This window comes from Oratosquilla oratoria, chromosome 19 (genome assembly GCF_046742065.1).
Source record: "Oratosquilla oratoria isolate Oo_2021 chromosome 19, ASM4674206v1, whole genome shotgun sequence".
In the NCBI taxonomy this organism is placed as follows: Eukaryota; Metazoa; Arthropoda; class Malacostraca; order Stomatopoda; family Squillidae; genus Oratosquilla; species Oratosquilla oratoria.
In genome coordinates, this window is record NC_134795.1 from 57429858 (window position 1) to 57452448 (window position 22591).

Here is a 22591-nt window from a genome sequence, read left to right on the forward strand (position 1 = left end):
CGTGTTCATTGTGTTAGATCAGTGGTTCTTAACCTGTGGGGAATGACGGAGTTGCCAAGTGGGGAATGACCGGTCGGACAGAAGAACCAGTCTTTTTTTTTTTTTTTTTTTTATGTGTTTTTGTTTCTTTTTGTTTGTTTCTGGTGTCTTCATGTTGTCACCGATGCTGTGGTGGGAAATGGAGAGTTGGCTCACTAAAAAGTGGGGAATTGGAGAAAAAAGGTTAAGAACCCCTGTGTTAGATCATGAGTAGGAGAGGCTGTGTGAATCACCCAGACAACTTTTGTTATGTCTGTGGAAAATTTGCTCTGCATGACCAGTGGGAGAATATTGCCACCAAATTAAAAACTACCAATGAATATTATTTTGGGTGTAAAGCATATATGAAGTGGAAACTTCATATATGCTGCACTGTGTGTTACTCAGGGTTTACATAATGGCTGAATGGAAAACGGAAGGGAATCCCTTTTGCTGTAGTGATGGTATGGCGTGAGCTAACCAATCATGTCTTTGTTTGTTATTATTGCACAACTAATACTAGTAGTTTCTCAAAGAAAACCAAAGAAAAAATTGTGTAAGCAGATAGTCAGTTGGCTCTAAAATTGGTCCCACATGACTTCAACAACCCTGTCCCAGTTCTTTCATCACATGACTCATTTAAAGACCTTGACACGTCGCAGAATGAACCCTGATTCTCCTATTGATGAAGAATACATAGTTGATTCTAAGAAAAAGGAACCACACTTGTTTAATCAAGAAGATTTGAATGATTTAATAAGAAACCTAACATTGTCAAAGGAGATGGCAGAAGCTTTGGGATTCAGACTACAACAATGGAATCTCCTACAGGTTGGTACAAAAATTTCCATTTTCCGTTCTCACCATGAAAGTTTATCTATCAAACAGGAAAATAATGTTTGTTTCTGTACTGACATTAATGCACTCATGCAAAAACTAGGACACGTGCATTTGGCTAGCAAATGGAAGTTGTTTATAGACTTGAGCAATAGAAATGGTAATGGTAATGAAAAAATCCTCCATTCCTGTGAGTCATGTCAGAATGAAGGAAACTTATGAATCAACGGAACACATTCTGAAAGGAGTTAATTACTCAGTTCATAAGTGGAATATTTGTGATGATTTAGAGGTGATTTCCCTCCTCCTAGGACTGCAGCTGGGATATACCAAAAAATATGTGCTTGTTGTGCCTTTGGAACAGCTGTGATAACAGCAATCATTACACTGTAAAAGACTGGTCTAAAAGAGATGAGTACATGGTTGGTACAATATGCAACATATACCATTAGTAGACCTGCAAAATATCTTTCTTCCACCCCTTCACATCAAACTCAGCCTCTTGAAAAACTTCATAAAAGCAGTGACACACGACGGTTGTGGCTTCCAGTCCCTAAAGTAAGATTTGGTGCAGAGAAAAGTGATGCAAAACTGAAAGTAGGCATTTTCAAATGGACCCAAAATCATAGCAAATGTGGAGGTAAAGTGAATCCAGTTGAAATGATGGCATGGGATTTATGTGTGTTACTTATACAGAACTTTCTTGGAAATCATAAAGCTCAAAACTAGGCTGATTTAATAAATAACATGCTAACAGTGTAAGAAATAATGGATTGCCAAATGTCCCTTAAAATGCACCTCCTGCATTCTCATCTCGATTTTTTTCTGACAAATCTTAGTGACATTAGTGATGAGGTGGAAATGAGGTATCAGGGCTGGTTAACTACTGCTGGTTCCTACAACGGCAGACCAGCACAATGCATGAGCACAAGAACATGTGTCTCAAACATTTCTGAGCTGAGCATACGAAAAATAAAGCGAGTATTCCTTTAACATAAATATACTATGTACCATTATATTACAATACTATTTGTCTTGTACTAATATATTAACATAATAATTATTTACCTTGTACTTAACTATTCCTGATATTAATACAGTATTAACATATAATTATGCACATAACTCAAAATCTTGATGTGCTGTAACAATTCTGAGTTTGGATTCAAAATCAGCGTACTCGATTTAGATTAGAACAGCAACATTTATCTGGGTAGCCGACAATATACTTTTTTTTTGTTGCCCAGTGAATTACATTCTCTATTTCTGAGCTTTGCACATATGAATAACAAAAAATAGGTAAACGTTTGCCATTCTGTATATCAATGAATTCTAAAAATACTACTGCCATGTTCTCACCCAATCAACAAAAATAAAAAACATTGTCTGTCAGTTACCTGAAGCCCCTGTCACACATTCAAGATTTTCATCAAATGTTATGAAATTGAAGAGCTGGAAGACGACTTCATGTACAGTATTCTAGACTTCCCTAAGGACAATTCAACAAGGTGTCTAATATTTGTCTAGGTTTAACTTCTTAGTTTGTCATTCAGCTTCTCAATATATGACGCAAAGGTGATGTGACATTTGGAGATTTGAAAAATAAAAGATTGTAAACGAAACCGTTTCTATTCAAACGAACTCACTTGAGCAGCATGTGTGTGTGAGAGGGGCTTGAAGGTTGTGGGTCTTCAGCACTAAAGACCCGGAGCAATGGATTGATTGGAAAAAGTAATATAATTACAACTTTCTTTGATGAGCACGAAAATCATTGGGAGGGGTGGCTCTGAGGGAAGGGAGGAAACAGATAACCATAAACATGATATCCCTACCAATATTGGAGGCAGCCTCCATATTTGCAGCTTCTTCTTGGCTTGTTGGAGCTTTTTGCATTTGTCACACAGGTATTCAAGCGTTTCTTCTGAGCAAAATGCCTCTAGACAATCTGCTAAAGAGATTGGCTCTACATGTTTTCTTCTCATTGCATCCACACTGCTGTCATCATGGAACACCTATTAAATGTAATTTTGATCATATTTTTACTTAGAAAAATAAAAAATACATAAATAAAATAAACAAAAAACAAAGGGACAAATACATAAATAATATATCTAATTTTTCATTTCCACAAGACTGCCATTACACTTAAAAAAATTGCTTAAATCATGAAAACTGTAACAAAGACAACAATTTTATAAAACAATTAACACATACATATACTAATGGCTTTTTCCCCTCTACAAGAGAGGTAGCCAAAGTCAAAGGCATAAATCCACTCCTATCCATTTCATCCACACATACTCCACTCCCATTCACCATCCCTCCCTCCCTCTTTTCTTGGCTCCTGGATGACAGGTCATCCCTGCATCTTGTCCACTGCTCTGGGTCTGAAGCAATGTAGAAAGACACTGCATATCCACAGCAAAGCTGGTTCATTTATTCAGCGACCCCCCCCTCTCTGTCCCCTCATGAAAAAAAAAGGGGGAGAAATCCCTTCAGGCTGCATCAAAATATCATTCACATATACTCCCTCCCCCCTCCCCCATCCCCCACCCACTCCCTTCCATGCATCACAGCATCACCCAAGTACAACCATTCTCCACTCACCCCTATCCTCTGTTTTCTACCTTCCTTCCTCGACAGACATTCCCCTCTTTCCCAATAGCCCTTTTACTCCATCCATCCATCTTATCCTTGGTCACCTCTCATGTTCACTTCTTCCACATCTCTTTTACTAATCTTTCTTCACTCATTCTTTCCATGTGTCCAAACCATCCCAATACTCTTTCATCAACCCTATCTCCCAACTCCTTTTCCATCCCCACTCTCCTTGTTTCTTATTCTATCCAGCCTAGTAACCCCTACTATACTTCTCAGGTATTTCAGCTCAAACACATTCAAATTCCTTCTCTCTTCCTCTCTTATGTTCCATGTTTCTGACCAATGAAGTGCTGTCAGCACAATCACTCCTTCATACAAACTCCTCTTAGCATCCATTCTCAAATGTCTATTTCTCATTACACTTTTTAATCCCTCAAGGCATTTACTTGCTTCTCTCAATCTACATTCTACCTTCACCTCCAGTCCTATCTTCCCTGCCACATTCGCACCCAAGTACCTAAAGCTATCCACTTCCTCCATTCTCTCTCCCTTAATACTCATTCCCAATTTGCTGCCATCCTCTCCCCTTGTACATCTCATCACCTTACATTTACCCACATTTATCTTCAACTTCCTTCTTTCGCACAGGTTCCCACACTCCATCACTATCTTCCTTAATCCCTCCTCTGACTCTGCTACAAGCACAATGTTGTCAGCAAACAACAACTAGCTTATCTCCCATTTTTCTCATTAATAAGTCTACATAAACTATTCTTGAATGTCTTAAAATATCTTAAGCTTCTTTGAACAGAGCAAGTCTCACCCTTTCCGCCGCTGATTGATAACGTAAATGCAAGGCAGTTGGGTCCCAGTCAATAGCAAGGAAAGATGCAGTTAAAGGAAATTTGCAGTCATCGCATGGCAGCTCACAGCCACGGCAGAAGCGGTACCAAGGACACCATGCACACTGCATTCCTTCTCTGTCCACCACACGCAGGGTGAATGGAAATTCATACCCCATACTGTCGTCACTGGAATACAAAATTGTATGTGATAACGTAATGCAGGAGTGACCAATGGCAAGCACCTGCAAAAGGTTGATCTATTTTCCAAAAGGCCTCTTCCCCCTTATATGGGAGGAAGCCAGCCAAGGCATGCACACACCCTTTTACCTTTGCTCTTTGTTGGTGGTCCTGCAAAATGAATGTCAGACACTCTTCTCTCAGTCACTACACAAAACGCATCAACAGACTGAAGGATATCAGGCCCCCTGACATCCATCCCTCTGAATCCTCTCTCTCCCAAGAAGACATAGTCCACGGCTAGGCTGCAGTGTGGCCACCATCCAACCCTTCTAAAGTTACCAGAAGAGGCTGGATGACCACATCACAGATAACTGTCCATGATGTAACACTTCGCCCCAATACTATACATGATGTTATGGAAGAATGCATTGTACACAATCATGCACACCAACAACACAATCTACACTTTATAAGGGAATTGTGGGAAAACCTCCATTCCAACCATGGTGTTCCTCAGTATGACAGGACTCCTCTGCCAGACAGTCTAGGGAACAACAGCAACTCCATCTGAAGGTGCAGCTCTGAGGGGCTGATGTTTCATCACTAGACTGACCCCAAGATCCTCTCGGCTTTGACTATATTTCCTTCACCTCCTCACATAAGGAGAATTGACACCCATGGATATTCCCCTCTTACTATTTATAAACCTGTGACAGAAACAGTCCAACACTAATATAACCCAAAAAACATTCCATACCCACCCTACGATTAAAGGGCTGAGGATCATAACTGGGTGCTGTGGGGGCTGCAAGTTTCCAGTCAATAAAAGTTGAGGCACCAATTTTAACTATACGAGTCTTTATGCTGTACAGCTGCAACAAGAGATCTATTGCAGGGGTGGGCAACCCTTGGCACATGTGCAAAATTTGGCACATTAATGACATTTTTACGACATGCAAAACCCAGAGCTCACCTTAAAGAGAGACTGGGTCCTTAGGGGATTAAAGGAGGGGCCCCATATTTGTATGTAGGCCTAATTATAAGTAGGTATTTTGTTGGGACGTGAGAAAATTTTGCCTCAAAGATTTGGCTGATTTAGGCACTTGCCCCTGATCTAGTGCAACAGATTAACTGAATCAATAATGTGGGTCACATTTTAAGTACATACGAGTACATACATACATATACCAAGGGTTTTTTCCTCCCTTATAAGGGAGGTAGCCAAAAAACAAAGGCAAAAAAACCAATTCCACGCATTCCATCCCTATCACACTCCATTCCCCTCCACCCTTCTCTCTCCCTCCTATCTTGGCACCTCCTGGATGACGAGTCATCCCTGCATCTTGTCCACTGTTCTGGGTCAGAAGCAGTGTTGCAAGACACAGCCTATCCACAGCAAGGCTGTTTCATTGAATCGGCGACCCCCCTCTCTGTCCCCTCACACAGAAAAGGAGATGGGGAGAAATCCCTTTGGGCTGTGTCAATTTTTTCTCATACATACTCCCTCACCCCCTATCCCCCACCCATTCCACCTCATGGATCACAACATCATCCATATACAACAACATTTGAAGTACATACATACATATACCAAGGCTTTTTCCCCCTTACAAGGGAGGTAGCCAAAAAGGAAAAAGCATAAAATCATTCACATCCATTCCATCTCTGAATACACTCCACACCCCTCCACCCTCCCTATCATCTTAGCACCTCCCAGATGACGGGTCATCCCTGCACCTTGTCCATTGCCCTGGGTCAGAAGCAGTGTCGTAAGACACAGCACATCCACAGCAAGGCCGCTTCATTAAATCGGCGACCCCCCCTCTCCGTCCCCCCATGCCTAAAAGGAGAAGACGGGGAGAAATCACTCACAAAATCTATTTGTTTTGCCTTGTTTCTATCAGATTCACAAATGTTTACTCCACAACAGTGGACATGGTTGTACACAAGTACTACTTGTTATCAATAACACACAACTGCACCTACTGTTTTTAGTACTGGTAATAATAATAAAGGTTCCGTACTGACTGCAGGATGACATGCAGTCCATGGTTTAGAAACTGTTTTGGGGCAGCCCTAAGGACAAGAGCCAAATCTGACCCATGTGAGAATAAAATCTTTTGAACCATTTCTAGGATTCTACTTCTTTCTTCTATAGTGTGGTGTCTAACAATCAAGGAAACAGACATCCTGCAAGCTGTACAAAATGAAGCATTGGGAGTATCAACAGGATGCATCAAAAACAACCAAACAATAAATCTGTACAGTCACTATCCGAGTTACGACGTATGCGAGTTATGACCACCCGTACTTACGACCACATCTAGCAGATGCCTATTATGAGTTTACTCTACATGTCTGGCAGCAAAGCGCGTAAGATAGTTGTGGCAACCGACATTGCGTGCGGCAGTTATGGCAGAGATGGAAAAGTTGCTATACACGTGGTTGGAAGATAATAGGCAAAGAAATGTGAGTGATGTTGCAAGCAGTGCAAAGTAAGGCTACAAGTTAATTTCACATGTTCAAAGAACGTGCAGGTGAAGAATATGCTTCACATGAGTTCATAGTGAGTGCTGGGTGGTTTTGTTGCTTTCGAGAGCGTTACCAGGTTCACCACGTGTTGTCGAAAGGTGAGGCTGCTAGCAGTGATGCGCCTGCAGCTAAGGCATTTGTGGAAGAGTTTGATAAATTATGGATGAAGGATATTTACGTACTTACGACCACGTCTAGCTGATGCCTATTATGAGTTTACTAATACGAATACACTATGATAAGTATTTTCTTTCTTTAACTTACCATATCATATTAACAACTAAGCAACTGAAATCAATACTGTATACAACTGTAGGAGAGAAGCCAAACATAGAGTATGGGATCCAATGTATTTAACGTTTCGCCCACCAGGGCTTCTTCAGAAATAAAATAGTGGACAAACATCTGACTCCTTATATAACCCGAGCTTAAAAAATACAACTTCACACCAGGCTTAATGACACCCTTATGGGTCGATATCCTTAAAAAAGTCCATTATGTTATTTCGGGAGAAGCCCTGCTGGGCGCAACGTTAAATACATTGGATTCCATACTCTGCGTTTGGCTTCTCTCCTACAGTGCTGTTGCAGTCGTTGCTGCTTTTACTCAATGCTGTATACAAAGATAAATGTATTGTACCTATATCTCACACTTAGAATGGATTGAAATGGATGAGAAAAATAGATCTTAAAATTCATATATATTTAGAGTACATACAACAGTTGAAGAATTAAGAAAAAATTATTAAAAGGAAACTACAATTTAAAAAACTTAAAAATGGTAAGCAAGGTTATATTTAATATGTGTGTGTGTGTATACAGGTATAGTATATACATACAGTACCTGCATATGTATATATACTGCAATACAGTACAGTATCAAAACATTAAAAAAATTGAAAAAATTATAAAAATGAAACTAAAAAGCATTGATAAATAAACAGTAAACAGCTTGTATAAAATAGTATTCAATAGAAAAAGTTACTTAAAAACGCAACAGATTGATATCATGTATCCTAGAGTAGAACCCTCGTGTCGGCCATTTTGAATAGGATCCGACTTACGACCAATCCGACTTACGACTGGTTGGTTGGAACCTATCTAGGTCGTAACTCGGATAGTGGCTGTATATAGAAACCAAAATGCTCTCCATAAAACATCACATGAAGAGGATAGGTGCATAGTTTTATACATAAGCCCTGAAATCTACTCACCCATTTAATTACATCACAAAAGCACAATTGACATTGAATGAGAATCAGACAAGAAACAATGGTCTCAAACTGTCCGGAAATAGATTCAATTTGGAAGTAGGTAGAAAATTTTTTGCCAACCGTGTAGTTAATGAATGGAATAAACTTCCTGCACGGGTAGTGCAATGTAGTTCAGTTCGAAGCTTTAAGAATCATTTAGATAAATACCTAAGTAAGATGCTGTAATGATTATAATTTATCTTATATTATTTGTTTCTGTTTTGTTATCATTTGTCTGTCTGATTTTCATTTATTATTAGTTATATGTCAATTTATTAGTATCTACTATTTACCTGTTTGTTTATTATTCAACTATACCTATGCATTTATTTATGTATTATTTGTTATTTACATTATTATAGTTTTTATTTATTATTTTATTATTAATATGATTTTTTTTTTTTCGCATCCAACCTAGATATGGATCAAAAGGTCTCCTGTCGGCATGCTCCGCCTTTGTAATCCTTTGACTGAATGGAAAGGAGGAGGAGGAGGAGGAGGAGGAGAAGAAGAAGAAGAAGAAGAAGAAGAAGAAGAAGAAGAAGAAGAAGAAGAAGAAGAAGAAGAAGAAGAAGAAGAAGAAGAAGAAGAAGAAGAAGAAGAAGAAGAAGAAGAAGAAGAAGAAGAAGAAGAAGAAGAAGAAGAAGAAGAAGAAGAAGAAGAAAAAAAGACATAAATGGTTGAGTTTAGACTTATATCTATCTATATACCACAGGCTTCTTCCCCCTTATTAACCCCCTTTGGTGCGATGACACCTACATAGGTGTCATGAGGTGTGTGAGTGGGTACACAAGGATGCTGGCGTTGACATCTTGTTTATATATTTTTTTTGTAGTTGCATATGAGTTACCCCTGGATTCTGTGAACTGGTTTGATCACGTTTTCTGTGTTTATTATTACTCAAGAGTAAAAGAGAATGATTACTACAACAGTGACTTTATATTTCATAATGTGGGTATTGTGATGAATTATATATATGGCAGCCAATGGTGTGCATGAGAATTTGATTCGTACTGAAGTGGTTAAGAGAGGTAGCCGCTTCAAAGGACCCAATCCCACCCATTCCACTCCCATTCTTGTTTCCCTCTCATCTTAGCTCCCCATGGAGTTCTTATATTATACACACATACCAATGGCTTTTTTCCCCTTTACAAGGGAGGTAGCCAAAAAAACAAAGGCATAACTTAAAGGTTTTATAAATACAATATATCTTGAAGAAGAATAAAGTATTCTTCTTCTACCAGATATGTAAAAAAGAGGGAGGGAGAGGTGGTGAATGGGAGTGGAATATGTGGGGATGAAATAGGTGGGAGTGGATTTATGGCTTTGACTTTGGCTACCTTCCTTATAGGGGAGAAAAAGCATCTGGTATATGTATGTACACATCTAGTAGGGCTACACAATGTACTTTACTTCAAACATGCTCAGAGTATGAAAATGTCTCAACACAAACTCACCAGTCGTGTGCATGATTGGGTCCCGGGGACTCGGATGGAGGAAGCGGAGAAACCAGCCTAGAAACTTGGGTCCACACACTCTCATACAGGTCCTGCAGCCACGGAAAAAATCAAAACACCAACATTAGTCATTGGAACAGAGAGTGGATGAATGCATGAATTTGGTTGAAAATTTGAGTAAATTTTCATGAAAAATATGGGTACTTATGTCCTTGGATTTGGTAGAGATATGAAAAAGAAAGAATGAAAATAAGAAGAATGAAAAAAAAAAAAAAAAAAAAAAAAAAAAAAAAAAAATCTTATTTTTTGCTAAAATTTCATATTTCTGTACTCACTTCTTTCACTAAACCAACAATGCTCTTTCCCAATACTCCATATTCCCCTCCTAATCCTCTCAATTTATCCTACTATATACTTTACCAACTACACTTCACAGACAGATCCCTCTCAAGTTACTACATTCATATATGTTCTATTTTCCTTTGCACACTGGAACTATACATACATCTTTCCTGTATTCTGTCAGACTTCCTTCCTTTAAGTAAGCATTAAACAATCTCACCAGCCCATCCACTAAAACCACTTCTATCTATCCATATACCAAGGGCTTTTTCCCCCTTGCCAGGGAGGTAGCCAAGTCAATAAGTTAATGGATAAAAAGTCCATGTACCTATATATATATATATACATACAGTGAGTCCTCCTTATACGGTAAATTCACAGTGATGGTATTTGGTAATTATTACCCTCGATTCTATTTACGGTAAAAAAAAATCACAGATACGGTATCCGCTAGATATTTTGAAGAGGAAAGAGCAGGGAGAAGGTATGTCTGCCATATCCTATTATTACATGTTATAATGGGTTCGGTATACTGTAATTTCAATTTGCGGTAAGGTTTTCAGGAACGCATATGTACCATATAACAAGGACTTACTGTATATATATGTATCTATATACATACATACATACATATACCAAGGCTTTTTCCCCCTTACAAGGGAGGTAGCCAAAAAGAAAAAGCCATAAAATCATTCCCACCCATTCCATCCCTAAATACACTCCACTCCCCTCCACCCTCCCTTCCATCTTAGCACCTCCTTTTTTTTCCATATAAGGAAGCAAAGTCAAAAGGCACATACCTACTACCACCCATTCCACTTCCATCCATCACCCTTTCCTTCCTCTCACCCACTGCTCTGGGTCAGAGGCAATGCAGACACAGCACATCCACAGCAAGGCCGCTTCACTAAATCAGCGACATTCCCTCTCTGTCACCTCATGCAGAAAATAGAGAAGATGGGGAGAAATCCCTTCTGGCAGCATCAGGGATTTCTCCCAATCTTCCCTAAGATCCGCAAACCACTTGTACTTCTTCCAAAAAGGCCTTTTCTCCAGTAAAAAGATGGCTAAGTCAGTAAGATGATGGTTAATAAGTACTGTGTGAAACGTGTACAAGAAGGAAACTTTATTCTATTTATATTAAGAGGTTACCTGGTGTGTGGTGGAGGCACTGCAGGGAACCACAAGAGGGAGGCCAAACAAACTAGGTCGTGTCTTTTGAGAAGAGAGGAAGTAGACTTCTTGCCGCATCTGTTGACATTAACCAAGAAAATTTAATTTACAAGATAAGAGTTCATTGATATAATAATTTATATATACCAAATGGCCCCTTCTCCCTTATAAGAGGTAGTCATTCACACACACAGGTATTTGTCTATTTATGTAATATATGTATTTTCTTGCTCGTTCTGCAATTAGAAAACGGAGTGGATTATCCTAGAGTTACCTCTACCATGGGTATGGGAAAGGGATGAACCACCATAATCATATCACAAAAATAAATTTATTTTGCAAACAAACACATACTGTGAAGGAAGATTCTGTGGTGTGACTATGTTTGAACAAACACTCATAGAAAATGGTGGGAGCACTTAGTGTACCAGATGGCTGGTTGGCAGCATACAAGTTCAAAAATGCTGTTGGTCCAGAATGCATAAAAGTGATTTGGAAAACATAATTTAATATAAAATTCTAGTACTATATGGCACAATAAAGTGAAAATGCATTGGTGGAATGTGAGTAAATAGACGAATAACCTGTACACATTTTCTATTTATATACCAAAAGGATTTTTCCCCCTTATAAGAGGGGTAGCTTTCACACAACCTTCTTTTTATGTTCATCTCCAAATAACATTCATACAAAAGTGTTTCTTCTGAACTAGACAAATGTATTTTAACATTACATGGGAAATTAAACAAGTCAGAAAATTAATTACTGCTATAGTGAAAATACAATATCAACCTTTTCCCCTTCGAATTCCCATTAGTACATTATAAACACAGCAGAAAATCAAATAATTGCCCTTTGTACCTAACCTTTCAAATGCTTCCACCTGGCCAGGCTGTGGTGAAGCCATCATCCAGTCATTCTAAATTACCAGAAGCTGGATTACAGACAACTGCACTTCACCCCATACTATACATTATGGAAGACTGCATTGTACACAATCACATACACAAGACACACAATAATTCTATGAGGGGTTTGTGGGAAAATCCCATTCCAGCTGTGGCATTCCTTAGGGAGATGGGACTACTCAGCCAGACAGTCTAGGGCAGCATTTCCCAAACTGGGGGAAATTTGAAGTTACCAGGGGGGAAATAATTACACTACCTACTAGCAATAAAAAAATATATCAGATGGATTTTCTCATGCCTGAGAGAGAGTATGCCTGTTGTAGATAGGCAGTGTAGGTTATTATGTAACTATGTTTATCAGTTTATTTGTATCTTTTTAAAATAAATGAGTAAATAGTCACAGTGTGTTTTGCCATGAAGGGGGAAATCTGGATGGTTAAGCTGGTTGTAGGGAGAAATGACAGAAAAATGTTTGGGAACCACTGGTCTAGGGAATGACAACAATAACCACCAAACATTTCATATCTATCTTTCACCATCGCAGAATGCATTCCCCTCATACTATCTATCTATATACCAAGGGCTTCTTCCCCTTTATAAGGCATGCACCCTCTCCCACTCATTCCACTCCCAACTACCACCCTTGTTTCCCTCATTCCCTTCACACAAGTCAAATATAAACTATGACATTACCATCTTCCTGTGAAATGCAACGATGAAACCTTTGTGCGGATTGCCGAGGTCATTCTCGTGTTGCACAAGGGAGCTTGTTGAAGAAGGGGGCCCTGACAGAGACTGCAGGGATGAAGGAGGACCTGAAGATCCAGATGACAAACTACTGTTGCTATCTTTACGACCATTTACATAACATTCCTGGAAATTAAAAAGGAAAATATAACTAGCAAGATAAGAGGTACTACTAAGTAATATGAGAAGAGACACTGTCACATTCATCATAATAGAGTGAGAGAGTGAGAGAAAGAGACTGTGAAAGTGAGAGTACATACATACATATACCAATGGCTTTTTCCCCCTTACAAGGGAGGTAGCCAAAGTCAATGGCATAAATCCACTCCCATCCCATTCACTATCCCTCCCTCTCTCTTTTCTTAGCTCCTCCTGGATGACAGGTTATCCCTGCATCTTGCCCACTGTTCTGGGTCAGAAGCAATGTAGCAAGACACACCACATCCACAGCAAGGCAGCTTCATTTAATTGGTAACCCCCCTCTCTGTCCCCTAATGCAGACAAAGAGAAGATGAAGAGGAATCCCTTTGGTGCTGTATCAAATATCATTCACACATACTCCCTCACACCCACCCTTCCCCCACCCACTCCTTTCCATGCATCACAGCATCATCCATACAGAACCATTCTCCACTTACCTCTATCTTCTGCCTTCTCCCTTCTTTCCTCAACAGACATTTCCCTCTTTCCCAATATCCCTTTTACCCCATACATCCATTTCGTCCTTGGTCACCACCCCATTTTCACTGCTTCAACCTCTGCCTTCCACATATTTTTTTACTAATCTTTCTTCACACATTCCTTCCATGTGTCCAAACCTTCCCAATACTCTTTCATCAGCCCTATCTCCCAACTACCTTTCCATCACCGCTCTCCACCTCACCTCCTTGTTTCTCACTCTATCCAGCCTACTACATACATACATATACCAAAGGCTTTTTCCCCCAGATAAGAGAGGTAGCTAAAAAACAAAGGCATAAAAACCACTCCCATTCCTAACATACTCCACTCCCCTCCACCCTCTTATCTTGGCAACTCCTGGATGATGGGTCATCCCTGCATCTCACCCAGCCTAGTAACTCCCACTACATTTCTCAGGCATTTCATCTCAAACACATTTAAACTCTTCCTCTCATATGTTCCATGTTTCTGCTCCATACAGTGCTGTCAGCACAACCACTCCTTCATACAATCTTTTATCATCCATTCCCAAATTATTTCTCAACACACTTTTTAATCCCCAAAGGCATTTACTTGCTTCTCTCAATCTACATTCCCACCACATTCACCCCAAAGTATCTAAAGTTATCCACTTCCTCCAGTCTCTCTCTCTCTCTTTTAATTCTCACTTCCAATTTGCTGCCATCATCTCCCCTTGTATATCTCATCATCTTACCTTTACCCACATTTTTCTTCAACTTCCTTATTTCACACACCTTCCCAAACTCCATCACTAACTTCCTTAATCCCTCCTCTGATCGTGCTACAAGTGCAGTGTCGTCAGCAAAAAACAACTGGCTTATCTCCCATTTTTCTCCATTTTCTTTAACCATCTCCAATCCCTGGCCCATTACCCTCATGTTTACCTCTTGCACCACTCCATCCATGTATAAACTGAACAGCCAAGGTGAAATAACAGCTTTTCTCCTATCCCACATATCTGCAATACCTCCCAGTGCCTTCCAGTATACCCCATAACACTTTTCCAAATCCATAAAGGCCCCAAAAATATCCTTACCTTTTCCTACAGCTTTTTCACATATCTACCTTACCATAAATATTTTATCCATGCAATCCCTTGTAACATTAACAATATGACCCATGGAAAACTAAATCATGGCACACATACAAACATTTATGCATCCACACCCTTTCAGGCAACCACTATCACATGTCCACAGTGTGAGAATGGCTAAGAGGCCAGGCAACAGGGTAGTAGATAGAGCTTTATTGGACTATACAGTAGCAATCAGGAGAAGTGTAGGAAGAGTTAAGAATGTACATGTTCTAAGGGGAGAGAGTGGGGGGGAATATCAGATCATTTTTGGTGGAAGGTAAGTTGAGAGTGGAGGATAGATAGAGAAAAAGGAAAAGGACCGAAGGTATGGAGGTGCTTTGAGTAAACTGATTAAATGAGAAAGAAAAGAGTACAAGAAGCTGAGAGAGGAGTGGGAGGGAGTAAAGGATAGAGTAGAACTAGGAGTGGAGGAGGAATGGGGATGGTTCAAGGAGGGTGTCACAAGGTTTGCAAAGCTGGTGTGTGGAATGGGAAGGACGGGAGAAAATAGAAGGAAGGGTAGTGGGTGGTGGGATGATGAGTCAAAGAAGGTTGTAAAAGAGAGGAAGCAAGCATTCACAGATTGGTTACAAAATAGAATGAGGGAATCATAGGAGAGGTACACAGAAAAGAGAAATAGAGCATAAGATCAAGGAGGCAATGAGGAGAGCAGATGTGAAATGGGGTAAGAGTATGACAGACAATTTTGAAAGTAATGAAAAGATGTTTTGGATGGAAATTAAGAGAGGAAGAGGAGGCAAATTAAATGGACAAAGAAAGGTAAAAGATGCATATGGAGAGATGATAATGGAAGAGACGGCAGTAAAAGGAAGATGGACAGATTACTTTGGGGAGTTGTTAAATGTGAAGGAGGACAGGGAGGGAAAGGTAGCTGCAATGGGAAGTGCTAAGAAAATTACAGAGATGAATGAGGAATATGGAGGAGAAATAAGGAATGATGTAAAAGCAGTTAATAAAATGAGAGCAGGGTTGGATGGGTGTTATGCAGAATATCTAAAAAAGTGATGTACAGTAATAATGGACTGGCTGGTGAGGTTGTTTAATGTTTGTCTAAGAGAGAGGAAAGTGCTGGAGGATTGGAGGAGTGCCTGTATAGTTCATCTTTACAAGGGAAAAGGGGTCAATCGTGAGTGTAGTTGGGAAGGCTTATGGGAGGGTTTTGAGAGGATTAGGAGAGGAACAGAGAGAGTAATTGGTGAAGAACAGTGTGGGTTTAGGACAGGTAGGAATCTGATTTTTGTGGTAAGGTGGATATGTGAGAAAACTGTAGGAAAAGGTAAGGATGTTTTTGGGGCTTTTATGGATTTGGAAAAGGCTTATGACAGGGTAGACAGGAAGGCACTGTGGGAGATATTGCATATATATGGGATGGGAAGCTGTTCAGAGCAGTCAAAAGTTTTTACAAGAGTAGTAGAGCCTGTGTTAAAATTAGAAATAGAGTGAGTGGCTTGAGGTAAAGGTGGGACTTCATTAGGGATGTGTTATGTCACCTTGGCTGTTCAATTTATACATGTATGGGGTGGTGTGAAATGTTAACACAAGGGTAATGGGCCAGGATTGGAGATGGTTAAAGAAAATGAAGAAAAGTGGAAGATAAGACAGTTGTTGTTTGCTGATGACACTGCACTTGTGGCAGGATCAGAGGAGGGATTAAGGAAGTCAGTGATGGAGTTTGGGAAGGTGTGTGAAATAAGGAAGTTGAAGAAAAATGTGGGTAAAGGTAAGGTGATGAGATGTATAAGGTGAGAATGTGGCAGCAAATTGGAAGCGAGTATTAAGGGAGAGAGACTGGAGGAAGTGGATAACTTTAGATACTTGGGGGTGAATGTGGTGGGAAGGTGAGGAGTGGAGGTGGAGGTAGAATGTAGATTGAGAGAAGCAAGTAAATGCCTTTGGGGATTAAAAAAGTGTAATGAGAAATAGACATTTGGGAATGGATACTAAGAGGAGATTGTATTAAGGAGTGATTGTACTGACAGCACTGTATGGAGCAAAAACGTGGAACATAAGAGAGGAAGAATTTAAATGTGTTTGATATGAAATGCCCAAAAAGTATGGTAAGGGTTACTAGGCTGGATAGAGAAACGAGGAGGCGAAGAAGAGAGCGGGGGTGGAAAGGGAGTTGGGATATAGGGTTGATGGAAGAGTATTGGGATGGTTTGGACACATGGAAAAAAATGCGTGAAGATTAGTGAGAGGTGTGGAAGGTAGAGGTGGAGGGAGTGAATCTAAGGGAGTGACCAAGGATGAGATGGATGTATGGGGTAAAAGGGGCATTGGGGAGGAGGGGAATGTCTATTGAGGAAGGGAGAAGATAGATGATAGGGGTGAGTGGAGTATGGTTGTGTACGGATGATGCTGTGATGGATGGAAGGGAGTGGGTGGGGGATGGGGAGGGGTGAGGGAGTATGTGTGAATGATATTTTGACATTGCCCAAAGGGATTTCTCCCCGTCTTCTCTTTTTCTGCATTAGGGGGGTTGCTGATTAAGTGAAGTGGCCTTACTGTGGATGTGCTGTGTCTTGCTACTACATTGCTTCTGACCCAGGGCAATGGGCAGGATGCAGGGATGACCCATCATCCAGGAGGAGCCAAGATAAGAGGGAGAGAGGGAGGGGGGTGAGTGGGAGTGGAGTATGTGGGGATGGAATGGATGGGAGTGGATTTTATGCCTTTATTTTTGGCTACCTCCCTTGTAAGGAGGAAAAAGCTGTTGGTATATGTATGTATTATTTCATGGATCATAATGATTCAATTTAATGTTGCGAACCCCACCTATCAGGAGGCTAGGACAGTGCTCCTTACAGAGGACTTTGTATTGTGGGGTTTAATGAACCATGTCACTGGTCCAACTTGCTGGTGGCAGAGTTCAACCACTCAGCCAGCAAGCATCCAGTGTATCAGTGTTACATACAAAAAGCCCCATCACTGAGCTCACTCTTACATCTTTCTTAGAAGAAGAAGAAAAAAAAATTATATATATATAAATACTGAACTGTTATCCCTGTTATGTTAGTGAGAGTCTATCTCTATGTTACTAACTAGCAGGAGGAAGAGGAGGGAAAAAGAGGAAAAGGACAGTTGTAACATTTAATAAGTGAAGAAGTGGAGGGGAAATTGTCCTAGTAAACACAGAAAGCTCTTGGGCCTGATCAGGAGTTGGAGTGCCAGCCCCTCAGGGCTGCACCTCCAGACGGAGATGGTGGTGTTATTGGGTTCTGAGGACTGATGATGGGAAGATAATTTTCTCTATCATTCATCTTACATGACTATCATGTGCAGGTACCTAATGTTATACCCTCCCAGTGCAAAGACAACTAAAATCAAGAGTACCATACCTGATTATTACTATGACTAGAAGGGTTGACTGGCTCTAACATGGATGCTTGGCTTGCCTTGGTATCATTACTGGAGTTGCTTGTACCATTCTCTATAATAAACACATGAATATTAGTATTTTTTTTAAAGAATTCACTGATTATATCTTTATACCCTAGTTTTCACATATTTATTCCAGGAGAAATAATAATAATAATAATAATAATAATAATAATAATAATAATAATAATAGAAAAATACATACAAAAATAAATAAATAAATAAAAAAACACACACACAAACCTCTTATACAAGGAGCACTGTGATGTGTTGACCTTTGTATGTGAGTAAACAGCTGTCTGTCCTTTGTACTTCTTGAAGCCGACCGCACCTCGTTGGCTTGTGGAGCAACCACCGACGGGAGTTCATAGGCAAAAAGAGTGATTCCGCCAATGTTTCGAACTCTTGCTTCGTCCATGGGTATGCACTGTGAACGAGTAAAAATTACTTTTTAAATTACAAATGGATTTTAACAGTTGCAGCAACTGACCACCTAACCTTCACGGACACAATGCTCCCTCACCTTACAGCTTCTATTTAGCAAATTACACATTTTTCATCTTGTGAGGGCGGTGAGCAGGGGACTGGAGATGGTTAGAGATAGTGGAGAGAAGTGGGAGATGAGCCAGTTGTTTTGATGACACTGCTTGTGGCAGGGTCAGAGGAGGGATTAAGGTAGTTAATGACAGAGTTTGGGGAGGTACGAGATGGGACAAAGTTGAAGGTAAATGTAGGTCAAAGTAAGGTGATGAGATGGAAGTGGATAGCTTTAACTATCTGGGGTCACAGGTGACAGGAAATGGAGGAAGTGGGGGTGGAAGTAATTTGTAGATTCAGTGAAGTAAGTTGAAGTATGTAAGACAGATGATTGGAAGGGTGGTGAGATAAACACAGGGAACCGTTATGGATTTATTCTGACTTTTTGTCCTTACCAGGACTTCTTCAGAGTACCTCATGTACTCTGAAGTAGGACTGGTAAGGATGAAATGTCAGAATAAATCCTTAACGGTTCCCTGTGTTTATCTCACCATCCATCCAGTGAAGCAAGTAAATGTCTTGGGGGATTGGAAAGTGTCATGAGAAACGGCCATCTGGGAATGGATGCAAAGAGAAGATTTTATGTATGGGTGGAGACCTGGAATTTAAGAGATAGAAAGGAGAAGTTTAAATGTGGAGACGGAGAGGGGGGGTCGCCGAATTTATGAAGCGGCCTTGCTGTGGATGTGCTGTGTCTTGCGACACTGCCTCTGGCCCAGGGCAGTGGACAGGATGCAGGGATGACCCGTCATCCAGGAGGTGCCAAGATAGGAGGGAGGGAGGAGGGTGGAGGGGAGTGGAGTATATGGGAAATGAAATATGTGGGAGTGATTTCTATGCCTTTTTCTTTTTGGCTACCCCCCGTGTAAGGAGGAAAAAGCCTTTGGTATATGTATGTATGAGATGAAGTGTCTGAGAAGTATGGTGTGGGTTACATGGTTGGATAGAGTGAGAAATGAGGAAGTGAGGAGGAGAGCTGGGGTGGAGAGAGATGTCAGATAGGGATGATGAAAGAGTACTGGGATGGTTTAGACACATGGAAAGAATGAAGAAAGACAAATAAAAGACGTGTGGAGGGCACAGGTGGATGGAATGAACTTCAGGGGATGATCAAAGATGAGATGGATGGATGAGGTGAAAGGGGCTTTGAGCAAAAGGGGAATGTCTGTTGAGCAAGGAAAGGAGATGGCAGGGGATAGGGATGAGAGGAGAATGATTGAGTATTATGTATATTTTGATTTGTGTCTTGCGACACTGCTTCTGACCCAGGCCAGTGGACAAGGTGCAGGGATGACCCATCATCCAGGAGGTGCTAAGATTGGAGGGGTGTGGAGTGTATTCAGGGATGGAATGGGTGGGAATGATTTTATGCCTTTCCTTTTTGGCTACCTCCCTTGTAAGGGGGAAAAAGCCTTGGTATATGTATGTATGATGCAACCTGAAGGGATTTCTCCCTGTCTTCTCGATTTTCTGCCTGCGGAGACAAGGGAGTGTTGCAGTGAAAGTGGTGTGATCATGCTGTGGTTGTGCTGTGTCTTGCTGCACTGCTTCTGACCCTGGCAGGAAACGAGTAAATGTCCAGAGGTTATGAGGTCAAGTGTCATAAGGAATAGGTACCTGAGGATGTAAACAAAGAGAAGATTATATGACGTGATTGTGCCCACAAGACTTATTGGAGTACAGACTTGGAATTACAAGGAGGCAGAATGGAAAAACACAGTGGCAACATTCTTCTACCTGCACAACTGGAGGAAATGTGAAGCAAAATTCTTACCTTAACCTGGGCATTGGCAAGTTCTGTGAGCATTATGTGGTGAGGGTGGATGCCAGTCAGTGGGTGGAGATGTCGTTTGATGTCACTATATCGCGCATCACTATTCAAGCGTAAGCCATATTTCACAGGTACACTTCCATCCAGACGCATCACTGGAAAATGAAATATATGTTACAACTCTGATAATTATCATTAACATCTGTTGCCTTGATTTTCTATCTATATACCATGGATTTTTCCTCTTAAATACCCAATTCAAAAAGCAAGTACCCACTCCCATCCCTTCCACTCTAATCCATCATTCTTTGCTCCCTCTCATCTTAGCTCTTCATGGATAATGGGTCATCCCTGTATCTCCCCAACTGCCTTGAGTCAGAAGCAATGCAACAAGACACAGCACATCCATAGCAAGCTGTAGTAATGAGGAACTATTTTTATACCACTGAGTTACAGTAACAGGAATAGGGTAGCTCTTCCTGGATGTCAGCTCTCCTCATGTGAAAAAGTTAAGAAAATACTTTCAGAGTTGACAGCGAGACCCAGGGCCTGTTGAATAATGTAGGTGGGTTCTGAAGATGTGTGGTTGGGAGATAATTCTCTCTCAAGTCTCATACGACCACCTCTTAGTCCTTGGTCTGACAAACACTTCTTATGACAATATTGAACTTTTACATTGTTTTATTTAATCTTATTTAATTTATCTATCTATTTATTTTTCTGGGAAGCTCGCTGGCTGAGCGGGTGAAGGCGTTGTTACATATGGCGAAGGTCGAGGGGATGGCGATTCGAACCCTGCCAACGGCGAAGTTGAACCAAGGGCATGGTTCATTAAATTCAACGCTACAAAGTCCTCTGTGAGGGGCACAGTCCTCGCCTTCTGATAGGGGGTAGTTTGTGACGTTAAACCATATCATCATCTATTTATTTTCCAATATTTATATACCAAGAGCTCTTTCTCCCTTATAAGGAAGGTAGCCAAGTCAAAAGGCATATACCTATTTCCACCCATTCCACTCCCATCCACCACTCTTTCTTCCCTCTCATCTTAGCTCCTCATGGATGATGGGCCATGTCATTCCTATATCCCACCCACTGCCCTGGGTCAAAAGCAAATTACCAAGACACAGTACATTCACAGCAAGGCTATTTCGCTTAATCAGTGACCTCCCTTCTCTGTCTCGGTGACCTCTCTTCTCTGTCTCCTCATGCAGAACTAGAGAAGACAGGGAGAAATCCCTTCAGGGTGCATCAAAATATCATTCACATATAAGCATAACCTACCTGCCCATCTCCTCTCCCTTCCTTCCTTACATAATAGTATCATATATAAGTGGGAAGTGAACTTCAACATCAAGAAATGTATGATGGTGTTTGGAAAAAGTAAAAATAGAATATCAAGGTAACATAAAATTGGTACAAAGTTAAAAAAGTTAGCTTGGAAAGGGACCTAGGAGTAATTATCAGCCAAGACATGTCACCAGACAAGCATATCAACTAAATAGTCAGAGAAACCTTCAATTTACTAAGATCAATGAATGTGGCCTTTGACTACTTGGATGAGGATATGGTAAAGAAAATATTAGTTACACTGATAAGACCAAGATACACTGTAAAGAAAATATTAGTAATGGTAATAGCAAATAGTAAAGAAAATATTAGTTACACTGATAAGATCAAGTACACTGTGACACTTCTGGACACCCAGTAGTAAAAAGAATATAAAGAAATTAGAAAGAATTCAAAGAGCAACAACAAAGATGGCACCAACACTCTAAATTGATATACAAAGATTTTACAAACTGGAACTACCAACCCCTGGAACAAAGAAGAGAAAGGGGAGATCTGACCATTTACAGAATTGTGCTAAGATAAGAGGGAGGGTGGAGGGTGGAGGGGTGTGGAGTGTATCTAGGGATGGAATGGGTGGGAATGGTTTTATGCCTTTTTCTTTTTGGCTACCTCCCTTGTAAGGGGGAAAAAGCCTTGGTATATGTATGTATGTACGAAAGGGAGGGTAGTCCTCGACAGAGAAGATTTATTAAAGTGAGATAAGAGAAAAAAAAGAGAACATGAAAAGAAACTCAAAAAGAATAGTTACAGAAGAGATCTGAAAAAGAATAGTTTCCCACACAGTGTGGTAGATATCTGGAACGAATTGGATGAGGCAACAGTGTGTGGAAAAAAACTATACAAGAATTTAAAAACAAACTTG

The 22591-nt window shown here is 40.4% G+C and overlaps 1 protein-coding gene across 5 annotated transcripts in view; it reads right to left on the bottom strand.

Moving 5' to 3' along the window:
- The window catches only part of Usp32 (Ubiquitin specific protease 32), a 152577-nt gene that overhangs the window by 30862 nt on the left and 99124 nt on the right, over positions 1 to 22591 (bottom strand). For all 5 annotated transcript variants that reach the window (XM_076203130.1, XM_076203127.1, XM_076203128.1 and 2 more), the window contains 8 exons: positions 20380 to 20531; positions 18312 to 18495; positions 18029 to 18120; positions 12839 to 13018; positions 11217 to 11315; positions 9723 to 9814; positions 4280 to 4487; positions 2688 to 2867 (listed from right to left, as the gene is read on the bottom strand). In XM_076203130.1, the coding sequence (XP_076059245.1) occupies positions 2688 to 2867; positions 4280 to 4487; positions 9723 to 9814; positions 11217 to 11315; positions 12839 to 13018; positions 18029 to 18120; positions 18312 to 18495; positions 20380 to 20531 (1187 nt within the window). The remainder of the gene's footprint in view (positions 1 to 2687; positions 2868 to 4279; positions 4488 to 9722; positions 9815 to 11216; positions 11316 to 12838; positions 13019 to 18028; positions 18121 to 18311; positions 18496 to 20379; positions 20532 to 22591) is intronic.